The sequence below is a fragment of the Diceros bicornis genome, chromosome 34, assembly GCF_020826845.1.
Source record: "Diceros bicornis minor isolate mBicDic1 chromosome 34, mDicBic1.mat.cur, whole genome shotgun sequence".
Lineage (NCBI taxonomy): Eukaryota > Metazoa > Chordata > Mammalia > Perissodactyla > Rhinocerotidae > Diceros > Diceros bicornis.
The window spans coordinates 6,849,247-6,869,361 of NC_080773.1; the positions used below are offsets into that span (position 1 = coordinate 6,849,247).

General features: G+C 59.3%; 1 protein-coding gene across 2 annotated transcripts; it reads right to left on the minus strand.

The window, feature by feature from the left end:
- Positions 1-245: 245 nt before the first annotated feature.
- On the minus strand, positions 246-16,768 carry SLC7A10 (solute carrier family 7 member 10). 2 transcript variants are annotated; one of them, XM_058529094.1, is made up of 11 exons: positions 16,604-16,768; positions 6,585-6,789; positions 4,045-4,196; positions 3,732-3,857; positions 3,509-3,662; positions 2,676-2,799; positions 2,490-2,593; positions 2,039-2,135; positions 1,679-1,828; positions 875-1,052; positions 246-643 (listed from the first exon to the last, which is right to left on the minus strand). In XM_058529094.1, exons 1-11 carry the CDS (start codon positions 16,716-16,718, stop codon positions 513-515), a joined length of 1,536 nt encoding a protein of 511 aa, XP_058385077.1. In that variant the 5' UTR covers positions 16,719-16,768; the 3' UTR covers positions 246-512. The 2 variants fall into 2 exon arrangements, with proteins under 2 accessions (XP_058385077.1, XP_058385078.1); XM_058529095.1 differs by lacking the exon at positions 2,490-2,593.
- Between the last annotated feature and the right edge of the window lie 3,347 nt (positions 16,769-20,115).

Genomic DNA, 20,115 nt, shown 5'->3' on the forward strand with positions numbered 1-20,115 from the left:
CGAAGTCCTGACGCTCGCTCCGTGGGGATTTATGGGAAGAGAGGCACTTCGGGTGGGAATCCTGGGCTCTCCTGTGTGGCTGAGCCTCGGGCTGGCCTTGGGGCCTGGGGAGGGGCACACCTGGCCACGTCCCAATCCTGATGTCCCTTTGGGGCCGGGGTGGCTCTGGACCCCATGAGGGAGGGAGGGAGTGCCTGGCCCAAGCGGCAGAGCCTCCTCCGGGGCAGCTGGGCATCTTCCCCGGCCACCCCGCGCTGGCCCCTGCCGAGCCATGCCCGGGACTCACTGAGACCAGCGCATCTCCAGCCTGTTTTATTCACAGACCTTTCCAGGGAAAGCTAGCAGGGCGGCGCTGACAGGGAGCCCAGTCCACATCTTCAGGGCTTCCTTACCGCAGGCCTCTAAGAGTCAGATCTCTTTTTTTCCAGGAGAAAAAAAAACTTTTTTGCAAAAACACCTCCTTAATAAACAACGTGTAAACAGAAACAGCTGCTTCGGGCTCCACTAATGTCTCATTGTGTCTTCAAGGGCTTGTCTGTGGCGGGCAGTGGGGAGGGCTGGCAGGGGCCGTTTTCCTCCTCCTCGGGGGCGCCCTGGGGGTAGACCACGAAACACAGCTCCTGGCCCCAGCGTGTCATTGACTCTGAGAACAGACAGATCGACCTTGGGGTCTGACCCCGGGGGGCAGAGGTCCTCGGGGAGCTGCTCCCTCTGCAGGGGGGGTCCTGGACACTTGGGCCACATCGTGAGGAGGCATTCGGTGGTGGCTGGGTCCTGTGCTGCCACCACAACTGCTGGGAGACCCCGCCCTCGGGCGAGCCCCCAAGAGGGTCCCATCCCCAGGCCCCGCCACCTCGGGAGGTTGCCGGCTCACCTGTGAGTCTGTGCACACACTTTGGTTTGCGTCTCCAGAACACTCCAAGGAAGAAGATGGGCACCCCCGTGAGGATGATGATGACGCCGACCCCACACACCATGGGCTCCGAGATGAAGCTGAAGACCAGCAGGAAGGCCCAGAAGACCAAGTACGCAACCGGGATGAGGAGGTTCACCTGGGGAGAGCGAGAGGCAGTGCCAACAGTGCAGGACCCGGCCTGGCTCTCCTGCCTCACCACCCGGGGGACGGGGAGCTTCCCACCCTGTCCTGGGAGCTGAGGCCTGAGGGGCTCCCTTCTGGTAGCAGCCCAACATCTGGAAGCCAACTCATGGATGGCCAGTTGGCCAAATGGTTGAGGACTTGTCAAAGTTTCGGTATCTCTGAGCTCCACACAGCGACGGTGTGGGCCTGCCGCTTGCGCTTGGCCGAAGGTCAATGATGCTTTGATGTTTCACATTTCGGGCCCTGAGCACTTCTCCAGCTCGGAGGGTTTGTATGCAAACAGGAGGACTTGTCTTTTAGCTCGCTTTAGGGTCTTCAGTTTTGTGCGCGCTCAGGGAATCCCGTGTGACCGTGAGCGTGTCTCAGCCTCATGTTCCCGCCTGTAAACTAGGAGTATTCAAAGCTCCCCGCCATGGGGTTGTCACAAGGACCAAACTTGTCAGTGCACACAAAGCCCTGAGTGGGGCCAGCACGTGCCCAAACCTGGACTCCCTGTTGCTGTCATCCATCGCCTGCCCTTGGTGCCCACACGAGAAGGGGCGGCTTCTCGTGCGCCAGCCCGTGCTCCCGGGGCCTCACCTTGATGGGCCTGTGGAGCGCCGGCCGCCTCCAGCGCAGCACGAGCAGGCCCAGGATGGTGACTCCGTAGCAGAGGTAGTTGATGAAGGACACATAGTTGATGAGCGTGTACGTGTCTCCCACAAGCATGATGACTGCCGTGGCCCCGCACTGGGAGAGGACTGGGCTGAGGGTGGCCTCCCAGCTGCCTCCTGCCAGCCCTGCCGGCTGCCCTGGGCCTGCCGCTCAGACCAGGACGTTGTGAGACCCAGCCCTGCCCACTCCCCCTGCAGGCTGCCCACCGGGGCCAGGGCTGACCCCTGCCATTACCCACACTGCTGGGGGCCCCGGCTCCCCACCCCGCCAGGTCCCCTAACTTACGCAGACCAGGAGGGCGGGGATAGGGGTGCAGTGTCTGACGTGGATCATGGCCAGCAGGCTGGGCAGGTGCCCCTCCCGGGCTCCAGAGAAGCACAGTCTGGGGGTGGGGACAGGGATGGGAAGGGGCCTGAGCCCCGCCTTAGGCCTCCCCGCCAGCCAGATCCCGGACCTCAGCTCTAGACCCGACATCCTTCTTGAGCTGTCGCCTCTGACCCCCTGCTCCAGGCCCCAGCAGCCCCAGTGGGCAGTTCTTCCCCTCATCTAGCCTGCCTCTCTCTTGCCTTCTGTCCCTCAGAGTTGGGATCAGACATCTGTTACTGGGGGGTTCATCATCCCAGCTTCAGGTGGGCCCCACCTGGCAGGATTTCACTCCCTCCGGTCCCCGGCACTGCTCCTGTGCCTGGGCACCTGCCTGGCCTCACCCTGACCACCCTCTCCCCAGTCTGGTCACCTGGAGGAGGTGAACAGGTAGCCATTGATCCCTCCGAAAGTGGAAAGTGCCACGGAGACGGGCATGACCCAAGAAAAGTAGCCCAGCAGCTTCTCCCCGAAGGTCTGAAGGCGCACAGAAGAGAGGTGGTGCGTGAGGCTGGGCAGGGGCCGCACAGCAGCAGGGACCCAGCGGGGCCCCACTCACCACGGCCACGGCGTTAGAGGCCAGCAGCTCCTGGGGGGTCATGGCAGTGAAGTAGGCGACGTTGGTGAAGGTGTACACAAAGGTCACCAGTGGGATGGAGATGAAGATGGCGCGAGGTAGGTTCCTGGGGGCAGTGGTGGAGTGCGCCAGTGTCAGTCCTCGGGGGGCTGGGGGACAGGGCCCAGGGTGAGGGGGGGGCCGGGGACCCAGCAACGGGAGCAGCTTTGAGTCTCCATCTCCTGGCCTGCTGGGGGGCCCTGGGGCAGGGAAGCGGGCAGCACTGCTATCTGTCTCCCCCTACCCCCCGCCCCAGCCTGGGCACACGCTGGTGGGAGGAAGGGCAGATGCGGGAGGGGCCACATCATACCCACATCATACAGACAGCCAAAATCAGCCCTGAAAATCCCAAAAGTGCCCTGAGAGCCCAGTCCACAGACCTAGGGGCCCCCTGGGACTCCCCATCAGCCCCTGCCCCAGCCCCAGCTGCAAATGTTCACTGTCGGGATGCCTGGCTGAGCATCAGATGGAGTCATGGCTTCGTTTGTGGGGACCATGTTGTGTGCACATGTATCACTTTTGGCCAAATGCAAATAGCTGGGTCCGTTTAGAGTGGGACAATGACACTCAGTGTTCCTGAGGCCTGGCAAGGGGCCGTGACTCGTCCACAGCCACACAGATCAGAGGCAGGTGGGAACACAAGCGTCTCAGCTGTGTTTCCAGAGCCATTCCTGTGGGGCAGTGGCCACAGGTGACAACAGGTCTGTGCAGGGAGGCTGCCTCTCCCAGAGTCATGCTCTGCCCCTTTCCAGGGCCTGGCCGGGTGCCCCACTCACTTTCGAGGGTCGACCAGCTCCTCAGTGACGTAGTTGAGGAAGTTCCATCCGCTGAAGGCAAAGGAGCCCTGGAGAAAGGCCAGGGCCAGGTGACCCACGGAGGGTGTCATCCAGAAGTCAAAGGCATTGCTGGGCCTCAGCTCCTCGAAGTGTCCTGGGGGCCCAGAGATCAAGGGTCAGCGTCACCCCTCCAGCCCAGGCACAGCCCCCACCTCAGCCCTACCTTGGAAGATCTGAAGAAAGCCCATGCCGATGATGAGCGACAGGGCCAGCAGCTTCCCGCCGGTGAAGACGTCCTGGATGCGCGTGGCCCAGCGCACGCTGGAGCTGTTCACCCATGTCAGGAGCACTGTGGAGGAAAGGCGGGCGGACGGCGTCTCCTGCAGCAGCCAGCGCGCAGGACGCCCAGCCCCGAGGCCCACCTTGCAGGGCTGGCAGCTGGAGGGATCCCCCCACAGCCTTCCCACACAGGGGCAGGGAGCAGTCTGGCCGCTCTGGGGACAGAGGCCCTGCCTGGCCCCCAGGTGGGCACTCACTCAGGCAGGCCATGGAGAGCGTGCGGGAGGCAGTGGCCGGGGGGATGCAGTTGGGGAACACGGGCTGCAGCACGTAGTTAGAGAAGGTCATGGAGATGACGGCCAGGCTCGTGGGGTACATGATGAGAACGGCGCTCCAGAGCAGTAGGAAGCTGGAATGAATGAGGGCCCGATGGCACAGGCAGCTGGCGCCCCCCTCACCGGCCAAGCCGGCCTGGGTGTGTGGAGTGGAGCGGGGCTGCACCCTGGGCCCTGGTACTCAAAGGCTAGATGCCAGCTTTGGTCCAGCGGGGCAGGGCTGACCTTGTCAAGGTCTCTGCTCTATTTGTGGACTGTTTCAACAGAGACAGTATTCAGCACAAACAGCCCTGGACTGCCCTTGGGTAGGTGTCGAGAAGGACTTGGGAACCAACCACCTTTCTAATGGCCACCTAGCCCCCAGACACAGGCTGTTTCCTGAGCTGGGGTGGGCTGTGCCAGGACCTCCAGTCATGGCTCCAGCCGCAGCTCTCAGCAGAGCCCTGTGGCTGCAGATGCCCCAAGGGACCGGACCTTACAAAGAGCCCTGGCTGGAGGTGGGGAGTAATTTATGTCCCTTCTGTCTGAATCTCACCTTTGCAGGGTGCCCACATGGGAGTGGGGGCTCTGCCTGCACCTAGGGGAGGGCCTGTCTGTGGGGGTGGTCCTAACCCCCGTCTAGCCCTAGAGGGTGGGGACTGCCTCATCCAGGGACCCCATCGACCTCTGGGGCACCAAGCTCAGTGGCTTCCTCTTGGTCCTCACCTTTCTCTGTAGCCCTGCTTCCTACCCCTTGCTTTGCATCCCCCAACCCCTTGGCTTCTGGGACATCCTGGCTCCATGGCCCTCCTCCCCTGCTGAATGCTCCCCTCTGCCCTCCTCCATGCTGGAGGTCCCTGGGGTAGAGTCTTGGGCTCTCCTCTCCCTCCCACCTTCTTCCCTAGTGTCCTCTACAGCTGCACAGCATAATTCTTCTGCTTTCTTGGGTCCCAGGCCCCTTTGAGGACCCTCTCCCCAAAGGAGAGCACCCATGGACTCACCCAGAGGGTCAGTTCACGCGCTGCCAGGGCCCCATCCACGGCTACCCTGCCAAAGGCCCCTGACCACGGCCCTCGGAGCCAAACTTTGTATACTTCAGCCTAGACTTTTCCTCTGAGCTCCAGACCCCCACCCAGACCTGACTGAGCATCTCCCCAGACCTGTCACAGACCCCATCAACGTGGCGAGCCCCACCCCAAAAGCTCCCCCTCCCCATGCCAGGACCTGCCATCTATGGAGCCTCTCCAATGGGAAAGCGGGTGTCACCCCCGCTGCACCCACCTCTCCCTCATGCCACACTGCCTACCATGCCCTCCCGATTTAGGCTCCTAAGTGATTCTGGAATCTTCTTGTACCTTTGTTCTGGCCCTCGGCATGGACGACTGCAATAGCTCTGATCCCCCTCTGCCCCTAGGCTGTCCCACCCCCTACAAGCCCTGGCTCTAGCATGGCTCTGACCTGGCCTCTGGCCATGGCCGACAGCTACCTGAGCTCACCCCTGCCACCAGTCTCTGTACGTGCTCCCATCCACACCCTTCCTCCAGGCCTGGGTGCAAATGTGGTTTGTCCCTGGGAGCCTTCCCTAGGTGGCAGGCATCCCCTTCTCTTGGCTGCTGGTGCCTCTCGCACCAACACCCCCCACCGCCCCCAAAGCAAGGGTCCTCTAGGTCTTCATCACATTTGAGGGGCTGTTCCCTTCTGCACTGTGAGCAACTTGAGGCCAAGGATGGATCTTTTTATCACTGCATCCCGGCCCTCAGCACACAGTAGGTGCTCAGCTAGTGTTCACTGGTGAATAAAGGGATGTCGAGAACTATTTAAAGGGGAGCTCTTGCAAAGCATGGATAGGAAAGTTGTGCTCCCCACCCCGGCACGTGGGTTTACTAAAATCACGGCGGTCCTTGCCTGGATGCTGGCAGTGTCTAGAGGTCTCAGATAGTAAGGGCCCGCCCCCACCAGCGTGTGGGCAGGGAATGGGGCTTAGAGGGGGCTCCATTTAAAAGGAAACATAGGGCCGGCCCCGTGGCTTAGCGGTTAAGTGCGCGCGCTCCGCTGCTGGCGGCCCGGGTTCGGATCCCAGGCGCGCACCGATGCACCGCTTCTCTGGCCATGCTGAGGCCGCGTCCCACATACAGCAACTAGAAGGCTGTGCAACTATGACATACAACTATCTTCTGGGGCTTTGGGGGAAAAATAAATAAATAAAAATTTAAAAAAAGAAAAGTGAAATTAAAAAAAAATAAAAAAATAAAAGGAAACATAGAGCTCAAGGGGCCAGCTGGAATGTCCAGCTGGAGTGGGGTGGGCATTGGTCCTGCCCAGCCTGGCCTTGGAAGGCGGCCCAATACCCCCACCCCCTTCCCTCCATCCACCCCATGACCTCCCTGTGATGTGAGAAGCAGAAGAGGAAACCGAGGTCCAGGGCCCACTGGCCATCTGCTCCGGAAAAGCTGTCCTCCCCATCGTTGGTGCCCCACACTCACCCAGCCAGGCCCCCGAAGATCTCGGTGACATAGGCGTAGTCCCCGCCAGACTTGGGGATGGCGACTCCCAGCTCCGCGTAGCAGAGGGACCCCAGGGCAGTGACGCCCCCACCCAGGACCCAGACGAAGAGGGCCAGACCCACGGAGCCCGCATGCTCCAGGACCCCCTTGGGGGAGATGAAGATGCCTGAGCCGATGATGTTCCCTGTGCGGGGAGAGATGGGGCGGCATCAGGTCTGGGGGCCCCTCAGGGGCCTAGCTTTCTCTGTGGGGCCCCGGATGCTGCAGTGAGGAAGGGAGCTGGGCTGCTCCCTGGAGGAGGCGGCGGGGTGGGCCCCAAGGCATGTGGATGGCACAGCGCCCCTTAAACCTGGCAAGTGCCACTCTGGGCTCATCCTCTCCCTGTCCCCAGTCGCTGGCATGGGGAGTGGCACCTTGTCTATCCAGCCAGGCTACCCTTCCGGAGATGGGTCCCCTTCTGAGTTCCCCTGCCCCCTACCTATCCTATGAGGTGGAGCAAGCTCAAGTGAGGGGGCTCACCCACCCGCGTAATGGCAGAGTGGCAGCCACCCCTGTGTATCCCCACAGGGCCCAATCTTGTCGCCTTCAGCCACCTGTCCTCCCTCCAACCTCTGGCTACAGCTGGCCTCCTAAAGCAAGACCTTGACCATGACGTTCTCCAGCCACTTTCCCATTGGCCCAAGGCCAAAGTCAGGGAGTGGCACCTCCTCCATGAAGCCCTCCTTGACCATGCCAGTTGGGCTCCTCTTCCCATCTCACAGCCCCGTGGTCCCCCAGACTCTGCCCTGTACTTCATTTCTTTGCCTTCCATCTCTCCTTTCCCTCTGCCTGCTTTCTGGGCTCCTCCCTGACCTCAGACCCAGGCTGCGAACACCGACTCTGAAGAGACCTTGTTTCCTGGCACTGTAAAATGTTTCAGGTCCTGGTCAAGGGCCAGCAGGCTGAGAGATGAACTGGTGCATTTTCAGGGCTGGGGTTGGTCAGCAGCCATCATGGAAGGAATGGCCGGCTGGCAGGGCCTCTTGGCCCAGTCTGGGGTCTGGACACAGACTGCCTCTCCCCTCAGGACAGCCCACTGGTTGCCAACAGGGGACCAGTTGCTGGGGGCCACTGCTCTAATCCAAGGACCACAGTGGGAAAGCCCGCCGGGCTCAGGAGGCCTGGGGACCTCTCCCCATCAGGTCACCTCTTGAGTCCTGTCTGTACAATGGGGTCATCGTGAAGATTCAGTGAGATACTGTATGGGAAGCCCTCAGCTCACCCACAGCCGTATCCAGGTTACTTTGCATCCCCCTTTGTGTGGTTCTATGTGTACTGTCTGCGACCTCACCTGCTCTCACTCCCCTGGGTCCCCCAGCACACAGTAGGTGCTCAATACGTATCTGTTGAGTAAACAGATGGAGTAAATGGCCCAATGCCCACAGTGGTACCAATGCCCTGATGACTGGGGCAGCAGTCTCCACTCGGCCCTCCCGGAGGGGGATTGTGAGGAGGAGCAGAGCAGGTGCCCGGCTTCTGAGGCTCAGAGGCGAGAGGAATCTGCTGTGGGCACGGAAGGCCTGCCGGGCGGCCCCAGGGGTCGACTCTGAGTCTCGGAAGGATGGGTGTGTGGGGGGCTCTGTTGACTCACGGTGTCTGGGAGTGGAATAATAGGAAGCGCTCAGAGGGCCAAGCCATGGGCTGCAGAGCAGGTTCCCAGGATGAACAAGACTCTGAGTGCCCACTTCGCCCTGAGCTCCCTGGCAGTTAGGGCAAAGAGGGCAATGTTCTGGGTTACCTGGGTCTCACCATCTGTTCAAATAAATCAGGTCACATCACTGGTGATTTGCACTAGGGCCTGCCCAAGAGGAAATGATCCCAGAACCCACAGGCCACATAACAAAAAAGCAACACCGCTGGGACCCAGGGCTCAGCCCCTAATAAGATTGCCCGCCGGCAGGGCCCTGGGGGGAGCGCACATCCATAGGGCAGAGCCTGCCTGCTCCACCTGCCAGGTCCTCAGGCGGGTCTGGATGAGGACACGGCTGTGGCTGCCAATCTGCATGCATTCTCTGTCCACGGTGCTCCCCCCACCCCCACCCCCGGCCGACACAGATTTCCAGTCTGGACAGCCACGATGCCCCACTTGGTTTTCCAGTCACATCCCAGGAGCCCTAAATACATCCAGATAAGGACGAAGGAATGCCTGTCCCCCAGTCCCCAGAGGTAAGCTGTGCCCTCAGCCTGCTTCCCGGGTCAGAGGAGCTGCCTCCCTCATCTGCCACGGGGGTCCAGGGCCTGGGTGGGTTGTCGGGTTTCTAAAGGGCCTGTGAGTCGCTCTATCCGGCAGCAGAGCCTCTGTTCTCAGGACCTGGTGGAGTGGGATTTGCCAAAAGCCAGTGAGGTTGGAAGCCAGCAGGGGCTGGGTGGCCTTGGAAGGAGCTGGGGGCATCCACAGCCCCGAGCCACCCACCCTGTGGGGACCCCACCACCCCACACAATTCAGCCTGGCAGGGCCTCAAGGGCATAGCCGCTGGGGAAGCCACACCTGGCACCTCCTCCTCCGAGGCTGGGGTCTGAAAGGGACACATCACTAGCCTGTGCCCAGTAGCTGGAGACTCTGATCCTGGGATCTGGGGGATGAGTGGGCGGGGAGGGGGTGGCAGGGCGTGGGTGGGTGGGGGCACTATTGTTTTGAACACGTGGCCTCAGGCTACAGTGCAGAACTTCTTGCCGACGTGGCTCAAAGGAACACGTGTGCCAGTTGGTGTCTCTGAGGTCGCTGGGGGCCTCTCCCTCTGGGCCTGGACAAACTCCAGCATCTGCCCTAGGTCTGTGCTGGAAGGTGGCAGAAAATTCCATTGATGTCTGCTGGCTGCTCTAGGCACCATGTGGCTGGGTGGGGCTCTGCAAGGAGCAACAGGGGCCGTAGCTTGGGTGAGCAGCAGAGGGCAAGGAGGAGAGGGGATGCTGAGGACAGGGGTGGGGGCCTCCAGCACGTGAATGATTATAGGAGGTGTGGAGAAGGGACCTTGGAGCTGTCGGGGCGCTAGAGGGGTGCCTGCCCAGCCCTCCCGGTGGTGGTGGGCTCAGGCCTCCCTTCTCAGTCCTCACGTTCAGGCCCAGCAGAGTCAGCTCTGCCCTATTTGGGAAACAGCAGTGGACAAGCCCGGCCCTTGGGGGATCCTCCTCTGGAGGAAGAGGAGGAGGAGGAGCAGGAACCAGGGAACGTGGGATGGGCCCAGAGATGCTGCTGAGCCCCCAGTCAGCTGTCAGACAGACGGCGGGTGGGAGAAATGCGGGTTCTGAGGCCTCCGTGTTCCTATCCACCCAAATGGGATGGCTTCTCTCTGGTCCCTGCAGGTCCTTGGCGGGGCCGGAGCTCCTCGGCAGGTGGGTGAGGATGGGAGTCCCCCAACTCGGAGGCCCCCCTCCAGTCTCCTTCTGCCCCTCTTCCCTCAGCCCAAGCTGGGTGGCTTTTATCACATTAAGATGTTTGGCCTGATGGGGCTTACCCGGCTCCGCGGAGGAACAAAGAAAGGGCCATTGTTCCCCCCGGCCGCTGCGGTATTGCTGACCTATTTCTGGGAGGCAGCGGCCGACCATGGAGGTCACAGGGGTGGACCCTGGAGGTCGTGTCGGTGAAGGAGCCAGCTGCCCTCAGTATGTGTGGGAGAATGTGCAGAGTCTGATTTGGGGAGGGGGCAAGGTCCTGTCAGGCCAGGCCGCCGGCACTGCCTCTCATCCCTAGAAACTTTCAGGAGTTGGCTGTGTGACCTCAGGCCAGTACTGCCCTTCAGCGCCTCAGTTTCCCCTTCTGCCAGGGCCACTGGGGTAGGGGGCGGCAGAGGGCTGGTCCAACCCTGACTTGCGCAGAGGCACTGAGCAGGTGGACACGGCCTGCACATTTTCTCGGGGCCCAAGGAAATGCGGTCTGCTCAGGGCCCCTTGTCCCCCACTGTGGCAGGTCTCTCCCCAGCTCACTGGCCTCTCAGAAGTAACACCACCCTCAGGACGCCCTCCCTGCCCCACCTTGACCCCTCTAACGTGGACTCTGCCCCACTCCCATGGTACCTGGAGGACGGCCAGGAACTGATTCCTTTATTTGCCACCCTGGGTGGACTCTGCTTTCCCAGAGTACAGGGTCTGTGCCCTGGCCTGCTGAGATGAGGGGGCTGAGCTTCCCAAAAGGACAGGGAGCCCACAGGGCCTAGGGCATCTTACACGCGCCTTGTCTATCCCTGCCTCTTTCAGCGAGCGTGGCCATGACGGGGCCCCCTCCTGTCACACTGGCCTGCTGGCCTGACAGGGAGCAGCTCCGGGGCTCCTGGGCCTGATCAGGGGCTGGCCATGGGCCAGGCCTCCTTCCCTTGTCCTGGGCAATGAGTCCTAGCACCTCCACATTAGGGTACGGCCCATGAGGCCACCAGGAAAGAACTTCAAATAGCTTCAGGTCCCAAGGTTCCTGAAGCCACAGGCAGGGCGTTTACTAGATGAGAACCCCCAGATGCGGGTTCAAATACCAGATCCCTCAGGGTGGGGGGCTGTGGACAAGGTGCTTCACCTCTCTGAGTTTTACTGCTCTGTAAAATGGGGAGAAGAGTCAGGGATGCGGGCAGGCTCCCACCCCGCCTGGCACATCGGAGATCTCAGGAAGGGCTATTGTCATCCACCTTGGAGACACTCCAGGCCACCCAATCTGGCCTTTGGAGACCTGATCCCCAGAGGACCTCAATGCTCTAGGGTCAACAGCCAAAGCCCTGCTTTGGGGACCCTGTCATCACCCTGGGTGAAGCCTGTGCCTCCAAACACGTGAGTGTCCTTACGGTGACATGTGTCAGGCACCCCTCCAGGCGGACAGAAGGGCCCACTGAGGTGTTGACGGAACTCCAGGGAGGTGAGTGGGGACGTTTCCAGGACATGCTCGGCTCTGGCCTAATCCACCTTCCTTTTGAGAGAGGGATGGGCAGAAGTGGGGAGCTCTCTCTGCCTGGCTCACTCAGCCCAGCCCAGCCTTGCCTAGCCAGCCTCGCCTGCGCCCGTCTGCAGGCTGAGTCTCATCAAGGCCACCAATGAGCTCCACGCTGCTGGATCCAGCAGTCCAGCCCCAGGCCACGTCTTACTTGTCTCATCAGCAGCATCTGGCAGGTTGATCCCTTCCTCCTTGCTCAGCCTCTTGGCCTTCCTCCCGCCCCGCTGGCTGCTCCTTCTGGACTCTTCTGCTGGTTGCTTCCTCTCTCTCCTGACTTCTAGATGTTGGGTGCCTGGGGTTCAGTTCTGGGGCCTCTGCCCTTTTCTTTCTATGCTCAGTCTCTTGGAGACCTCGCCCAGTCCCCTAGCTTCTGCTGGCAACTCTCAAATTTATATCCCTAGCACGGACAGCTCCACTAAATTAAACCTGTATATCCAACTCAACAAACGGGCATCTCGAATTTCACATGTTCAAAGTGGGGTTCTCGATGTTCACCCTCCTTCCCCCAGACCTGCTCCTCTCGCAGTCTTCCTGGATCAATAAATGGCACACTGTGCTCCCAGACGCTCAGGCCCAAACCTCGTGTCACCCTTGACTCCTCCTTTCTCCCACACCTCGTGCCCAGTGCATCACAAATCCTTTGGCTCTATCTTGCAAACACGCAGAACTGCACCTCCTCTCAGCACCTCCACTGCCACCACCCTGCTCTGAGCCACCTTTGTCTCTTACCCAGGTGACTCAAGTACCTTCCTGACCAGGCTCCCTGCTTCGGCCCCTGATGCCCACAGCCTCTTCTCCATAATGAGCCCCATGCCATCCCATCCTATGCCATCCCATGCCATGCCAGGGCATGCCATCCCATCCCATCCCATCCCATGCCATCCCATCCCATCCCATCCATGCTATCCCATGCCATCCACGCTATCCCATCCATGCTATCCCATCCCATGCCATCCCATGCCATCACACCCCATGACATCCCATCCCATGCCATGCCATCCCATCCCATGCCATCCCATGACATCCATGCTATCCCATCCCATGCCATCCCATCCCATCCATGCCATCCCATGCCATCACACCCCATGCCATCCCATCCCATGCCATCACACCCCATGCCATCACACCCCATGCCATCCCATCCCATGCCATCACACCCCATGCCATCACACCCCATGCCATGCCATCCCCCTTCTGCTCAAAACCCTCCCAGGGCTCCCATGTCACAAATAGAAAAAGGCAAAAGCCTTACTGTGGCCTTCAAGACCCGCACGAACTGGACCCCATCCCGTTCCTGACACATCTCCTACCTACAATCCCCCCTCCTGCTTTAATTTTCTCGCTTAAGCACTTATTGCCCTGTCAGCTGAACATTCAGCGCGCTCTTGTTTGCTCTTTGACTTCCTGCTGCAGTGTCAGCTCCAGGAGGATAGGGATACTATCTATCTTGTTCCCTGTCGTGTCTCCAGCACCCCAGCACCTAGAACAGTGCCCGGCACTGTTCAGTCCCTAATTGTTGAATAGATGAGTGAGCTCGTCCAGTGCTGTCAGGCCCCTACTCTCGTAGCCGGAGCTGCCTCGGCCCCCAACAGTGGCCCAGCACACACCAAGATCATCTGACCCTGGGCTGACCTGAGAAACCTCAGGTCCTCAGTTTCCTCATCTGTAAACTGGGGCTGTGGTGAGGCACAGATAAGCTCCTATGTGGTTTTATGTCTCCTCAGGGTCCCCGGGGAGGAGGGGCTGGGGTTCTGGAGAGAGCCATCCTCTGAGCAGCCCAGCCACATCCAGCCCTGGAGGCAACCAAGAGGGAGCTGGCCACGGCTGAATGAGCAGGGATTGGCTCCTAAGGAGACAGGGTTCATGAAGCAGACTGCTGAGTCCCTGAACATACTTGAACCTGACCCACAAACACCTGCATGGGCTGGATGGATACTTGAGTCAAAGGGAGAGAGTGGAGGACAGGACAGCCTGGTCAGCAGACCCAGAGTGATTCCCTCTCTGCTAGACCCAGGCACGTCCCTTCCTTGGGTGTGGATGGGGAGAGGGAGCTGGCCGAGGTCCTCGAGTCAGGACAAGAGACCCTGTACATACAGCCTTGGGTGGGGCTGGGGGAGTCAGGGGAGATCCTTCTGTCCATCTGTTTGTTCATCCATCCCCAGTAGAGTCGGGAGCTCAGTGAATCCTGGGTGAATGAGCTCCTGGCTCACTCCCCAACCTTCCCCATCAAGGGCTCTGAATCCGGCCCCAATGTTGCCCAGCACCAGAGCAGTGTGAAGATGGGCACTTTTGGGAGATGAGCCCACACCTGGTTCCAAATCCCGAGTCCACCACTTGCAGCAGTGTCATTTAACTTCCAACCTCACTTTCTACATCTGTAAAATGGGTATAAAAATTCCCATCTTGCAAGGTGGGCATGAGAATCAAATGAGATAAAGAGAGAACACATTTTCATAATGTAGTAAGAGGTGTTGGTCTGAATAGATATTGGATGTGGCCATGTCTTGCACAGCCTCGCCCCATGGCTCATGTTCCTCTAGGCTGGCCTGCTCCCCTCCCGACGTGCTTGCTGTGGCCAGCAGGTGCTGTTCTAAACACATTTTAGGTGGAGTCTTATTCCAGCCCAAAGCCCTTCTATTTGTTCCATTCCTGAAAGCCCCACTCCTCAGCCTGGGACAGAGCAGGGGGTACAAGGGAAGAGAACTATAGGATCTTCTGGGAGGTTCTATTGGAAGTTTTGGAGATAACAATTCAGTAGCTGGTAACAAACAAGAAAGATGATGGAGTAGGATATAAAGTTCTCAAGATCTTTAAAGCTAAAATATGAGATTTTGCAGATATTTCTGACTTTGAGCAGGCTCCCCAGCGCAGGAAGGTGGGGTAAGATGTGGGAGGTGGGCCCCCAGAACAGTGCATAGGGAGGGGGTGGGGGCCTTCGGGGCACCAGGCAGGGAGGGCAGTGCAGACCCTGACTCAGCACACACCTGCCTCCTCCCTCGCCTCCTGCCCCCTTCCGGTCTGAGTTGAGTTTCCCCTTGTCCGTCTCCTGCCCAGGCCAGCCTCCTGCAGGCCGTAACCCTTCAGAGCTCCCCAAGCAGGGGTGTTGGACCACCAAGTGTCCCGGGCTGGGGTCAGGTTATCTGGGTTCTGTTCCTGGGTCTGCCACCCTTAGCCGAGTCACCCCTCACCCCGGCTCAGCCTTCAAGGTCTAGAGGCCAAGAGGCAGCGGACCTGGAAAAGCAAGAATGACTGAAAGGTAGGGGAGCTGTGAGGGAAGGGCTGGGCTGCGTGGGAAATTCTTACAGCGTGTGTCCTGGAGAAGGAGTGTGATGGTAGAGCTAGCCTCCTCTACGCCCCACCCCCCCACCACCAGGGCCCTCTTTGGAGGAGAGAGGAGCCAGCAGCCTCTGCCTGAGCTGAGGGGGATGGGATGTGGGAAGGAGGCAAAGTAGGAATATAGCTCAAGGATGCTGGGCTTAGCTGAAGCAACCCAGGAAGAGCCGCATCTCTCCCTGCACCTGTCTGGTACCAGGTGTAGCTGATTCCAGACGTGGTCAGCCTCTTGACCCCAAGGCCCGTCCATAATGTGTGGGCTCCCCCTTCCCGGGGACACAGCTCCAGGAGAGGATGTGGGCCGGGGCAAAGCTCTTACCAGTACCCTGGCCAAATCCCTGGAACCACCCCTTCTCCCAGCAGACAGTCAAGCACAGGTACTCTAGGCCAAGGTCTGAGGGCCAGATCAGGACCAGTTCCCAGAAGATACCATTCTAGGGGCAAGTGGGTGAGACAGGAGAGCTACCTGCACAGGGGCTGTGTTCTGGGGCAACTCTCAGGGTGAATACAGGGGATGGCAAAGAGCTAGACCCTAGACCTGGCCCAGGAACTCCCCCTGTGGGGGCAGAGGAAGAGAAAGTCAAGACCCCAGGGTCTGCCCTCCTGAGCCCCCAGCTTTCTCCATCTCCAGGCATCTAAGGATGGGTGGGCAGTGGATGCACAAGCACCTCCCACTGGCTGGGGAGGGGAAGGCCAGGCAGGCAGTAGAGTAAGAGCAGTCATGATCCCTGTCATTCACCCCTCCAGCTCATGTCTCCTGGGGCACAGGGGGATGGAACAGACCCCTCCCAGGAGGGTCTCGGAGGAACCCGGTGTGGACATAGGCACAGGTTTGGGTTAGCCAGTTCCTGAGGAGTCCGTGTTCATGACTTGGGACAGAAGGAGGAAAATCCCACCACTGTTCTCCCTGTCTTCTGAGACCTCTGCCTACCCAGAAGTCCCCATATGGGGACAGGACACATGGACTCACTCTCAGATGAGGAAGCTGGGGCCGGAGAGTCAGAGGATGGGGGGAGGCCTATTGGGATCCCAGCCCAGGGAGCAGCTGGCTTTTCTGCAGGCTTGGTCTCCCCACCCCAACACTGGTCCCCGCACTCACTGGCTGCTCAGGTCCCTTCCCCCAGGGTCCTGCCACCAAACCCGGTAGTAATTATTTACTCTGAACCTATTTCCCCTCTGGGCTGGCTCTACCTCTCCAGTCTACCCACATTCCTCCTGCTTTCAAAGACTAAGTCACCCACACTGTATGGCACCTGGACCCTGCACACAGTAGGGTCTTGGTATGAGCCACAGCCCAGAATTTGGGGCCTCAGCTGGGGTCAGCCTGCCCAGCCCTCATGCATGCAAGGCTCCTGCACTCAAGGCAGGACCATACTCATCTCCATTTCGTAGATGAGAAAACTGAGGGTAAGTGCCCTGTCGAAGCTCCACGGCGAAGTAAAGGCAGGAGGAGGATTCCAGCGGTGGATGGGAGCCGCACCTCCCTCAGGCGCAAAAATTCGGGGTGCTTGGGGAGGTGGGGACAAGAAGCCCTGCAGCCGCTGTGTGAAGGGAGACCCCGCAGGTGTCCTGAGCATCCCCTCACCCATGGTCCCACTGTCGCAGACCCGCAGGAGAGCCCGGAGAGAGGGGTGCCCCTTGTTCAGAGTGGCTGTGCGCCCCTAGCCTTCCGCCCTGCGGCCCCGGGCCCCCGCGCGCCTCGGGCCCCGCTCACCGATGATGATGGTGCAGGCGCTCACCAGCCCGATCTCCTTCTTGAGCGCCACTCGCTCCGAGGGCGCAGGGCCGGGGTTCCCGCGCCTGCTCGTCTGCTGCGTATGGCCGGCCATGTCACTGTCCCGCCGCGTCCCGCTTCCTGCGCTGTCCGGTCTGTCCAACCGGCTGCCGCTCCGTCGGTCCGTCCGTCTGTCGGTGCGCGCGCCGCCCTGGCAGCCGGACTGCGCCCACAGGCGGGCGCATGCGCTGGCGCCGGGCCCGGGCCGGCCAAGGGTGGCGGGGGCCAGGGAGGGGCGGAAGGAGGGCCGGCCAGCAGCCCCCTCCCTCCCCTTCCTTAAAGGGGACTCCCCCCCGCGACCCCGCCTGCCAATCCTGGCCTGGGAAGGAAGGCGAGGACTTGGGGCAGACCAAGGCAGAACTTCCTAGTTGAGCGAAGGAAGGGGCCCTCCGGCTGCCTGAGTTACATCCATTCGTGGGGTGGGCGTGAGGGAGCAGAACTCAAAGGCAAGACTGTCCCTGCCCTCAAGGAGACTGAGGAAGCGGGCAAAAATAATAGCTGTCTGTGCATTGGGACTTAACTGTGTGCCAGGGCTTCCACACTCCTTAAATCCTTGCACGACCCCCGAGTGCGTATGTGCGGGGAGAGGGGTGGAGGTTGGGTCCATTCCACAGGTGGAGGCAGAGAGAGGTAAGGCAGATCACAGAGCAAGTGGCAGGGCCGAGACCCAAACCTTTTCTGATGCCTCTTTGGCTTCCAGATGGTGATGGTGGGACGTGAGCTATAGTTGTAGGAGGCGCGGGGCTTCGTCCAGGAACCCCTCTGAGGGATCAGGAGACCCTAACACCTACCATCAAAGGTCTGGGGAGACAGGGTCGGGGTGAAGACTCTGGAGCCCCCAACCCTCATCCAGAGGGGACCCATGGCCTTGTGGGTGTCCTGGAAGGAGTTCTGCCCAACCTCCCCTCCGCCCCCCGCCCCTCCCGGCTGCGGCCGGCAGGTTCCATCTGCAGACGCCTGGCCGCAGGTCAAAGTCGAGGCTCAGTGGACTAGAACTCGCGTCTTTGGCAAAGACCCCGCGCAGTCCAGCCGGTCTCCAGGAGAGGAGGCCACCTTAACTACCCGGGAGGTACCGAGAAGGGGGCTGCGGCCGCAGGAGGAGGTCAGGCGTGCAGGGCCCCGGGAGACTGCCTCCTCCCAGAAGTCGTCCTGACTGTGCAGCCCCGGCCCGCGGAGCAGACATAAGGGGGGCCGCCTCGGAGGCCACCAAGGCGGCGGGCGGGGCGAGCCTGGCACGGTGCGGCCGGCGGAGGAACAGCCTTTGTCCTTTCCTGGCGGCCGCCGCGCCGCGTCGTCCCCTGCATGTGGATGAGGCCGCGCCGGGCGCCCCGTCTTTCTCCCCCGTTTTTCTTGCAGGGGCCCCCGCCGGGCCCGACGGCCGCGGGGCGGACCGGGGGCGGACCGGGAGTGGGGCGGGGCTGGGGTCCGGTCCCGGCTGCGGGCGGAGCACCGAGGTGCCAGCGTGGCGGTGCAGGGGGTTGGCGGACGAGGAGGGACCTTCGAAGTTGGGGGCGGGATGACCCTGGGTGGACGTGCCGCGGAGACGCGGAGGGGGAGGCCCGCGGCGAAGCTTCCCCCCGCGCGCTCCCGTCGGAGTCTGGAGTCCGGCATTCTTGGCGCCCTCCGCCTCCCGCCCCAGAGACGCGATCGGCGGCCGGGTCCCTTAAAGGAGCCTCGCGCAGGCAGTGGCGCGGTGGGGGCGGGGGGAAGCAGCAGGAGCTCCTGATTGTCGAGAGTGGTTGGGGGTTGGGTCTCGACCTGCTGGTTTGACACCCCCCCCCCACTCCGTTTGCCTTTGCCACGCTAGCGTCTGCTGGGAGAGGGTCCAGCCAGGACCAGAGCGCTCAGAGTTTGGCGTGAGCCTCAGGGGCCGGGAGCCGGCGGTTTGCGAAGGTGAGCTTCTCCTGGCACCTGAAATGTGGAGTGTGTGTTTGAGGAGAAGGGGTGGCTTTAGGGCACTGCACAGGATGGAATTTGCATGTTGTTATCCAGCCCCACAGCTCAGGAGGTCATTTTAGTGGTATTGAACTAGAACCTGCAAACCCCAATGGGAACACAAAGTTGGTAAGATTGGTTTACCATCCCAGAGTCAGTCAGTACGATTCCCCACATTAACGGAGAAAAACAAGGAAAACAATAGGATCTTAATAGATTCAGAAAATCAACATTCATGATTTAAACAAACAAAAAGACTCTTAGCAAATGAGACACAGAAGAGAACTTCCTCAATCTGATAAAGGTATCTACTCAAACCCAAACCCTCCAAGAAATGAAACAACAACAAAAAAAACCCTCTAGCTAACGTCATACTTAATGGTGAAATGTTGAATGCTTTTCCACTGAGACTGAAAATGAGAAGGAATGTTAGCTCTCATCGACTCTATACACTGTGCTGGAGGTCCTAGCCAGTGTAATAAGGCAAGAAAAAGAAGTGAAAAGGCACTTTTCACTTTAATGACCAAAATCCAAAACACTGACAACACCAAATGCTGGTGAGGATGTGGAGCAACAGGAACTCGAGTTCGTTGCCGATGGGAATGCAAAATGGCCCAGTCACTTTGCAAGACAGTTGGGCAGTTTCTTAGAAAACTGAAATACTCTTACCATACAATCCGGCAATCATGCTCCTTGCTATTTACCCAAAGGAGTTGAAAACTTATATTTACACAGAAACCTGCACGTGGATGTTTATAGCATTTTTATTCATAATTGCCAAAACTTGGAAGTGGCCAAGATGTCCTTCAGTAGGTGAATGGGTAAATAGACTGTGGTATGTCCATACAATGGAATAATATTCGGTGCTAAAAAGACGTGAGCTATGAAGCCATGAAAAGACACGGAGAAAACATAAAAATGCATGTTACTAAGTGAAAGAAGCTAATCTGAAAAGAAGTAAAAAGGTATGAAGATAGGAAAGGAAGACATAAAACTGCCATTTATATATGCCATGATTGGGTAGAAAATCCGAAAAAAATAATTTATAAGTGAACTTAAGGTTAATTAGCTGATTTAGCAAAGTCACTGCATACAATTTCAATATAAAAAAACTAATTGTATTTCTGTATACCAACAACCAACGATTAGATAATGAAATTTACAATAGCATGAAAATAAAGTACCTAAAAATAAATCTAGTGAATTATGTGTACAATTTCTACACAGAAAACTATAAAACATTACTGAGAGAAAATTTAAAAGATATAAATTAATTGAGGAATATATCCTGTTCATGGATTGGAATTTAAGATGTTGGTTTTCTCCATGGGCCGGCCCTGATGGCTTAGTGGTTAAAGTTAGGCGTTGTCACCACTTTGGCGACCAGGGTTCGGTCCCTGGGTGTGGAACCACACGACTCATCTGTCAGTAGCCATGCTATGGTGGCGGCTCTCACAGAAGAAATAGAAAGACTTACAACTAGGATGTACAACCATGCACTGGGGCTTTGGGGAGAG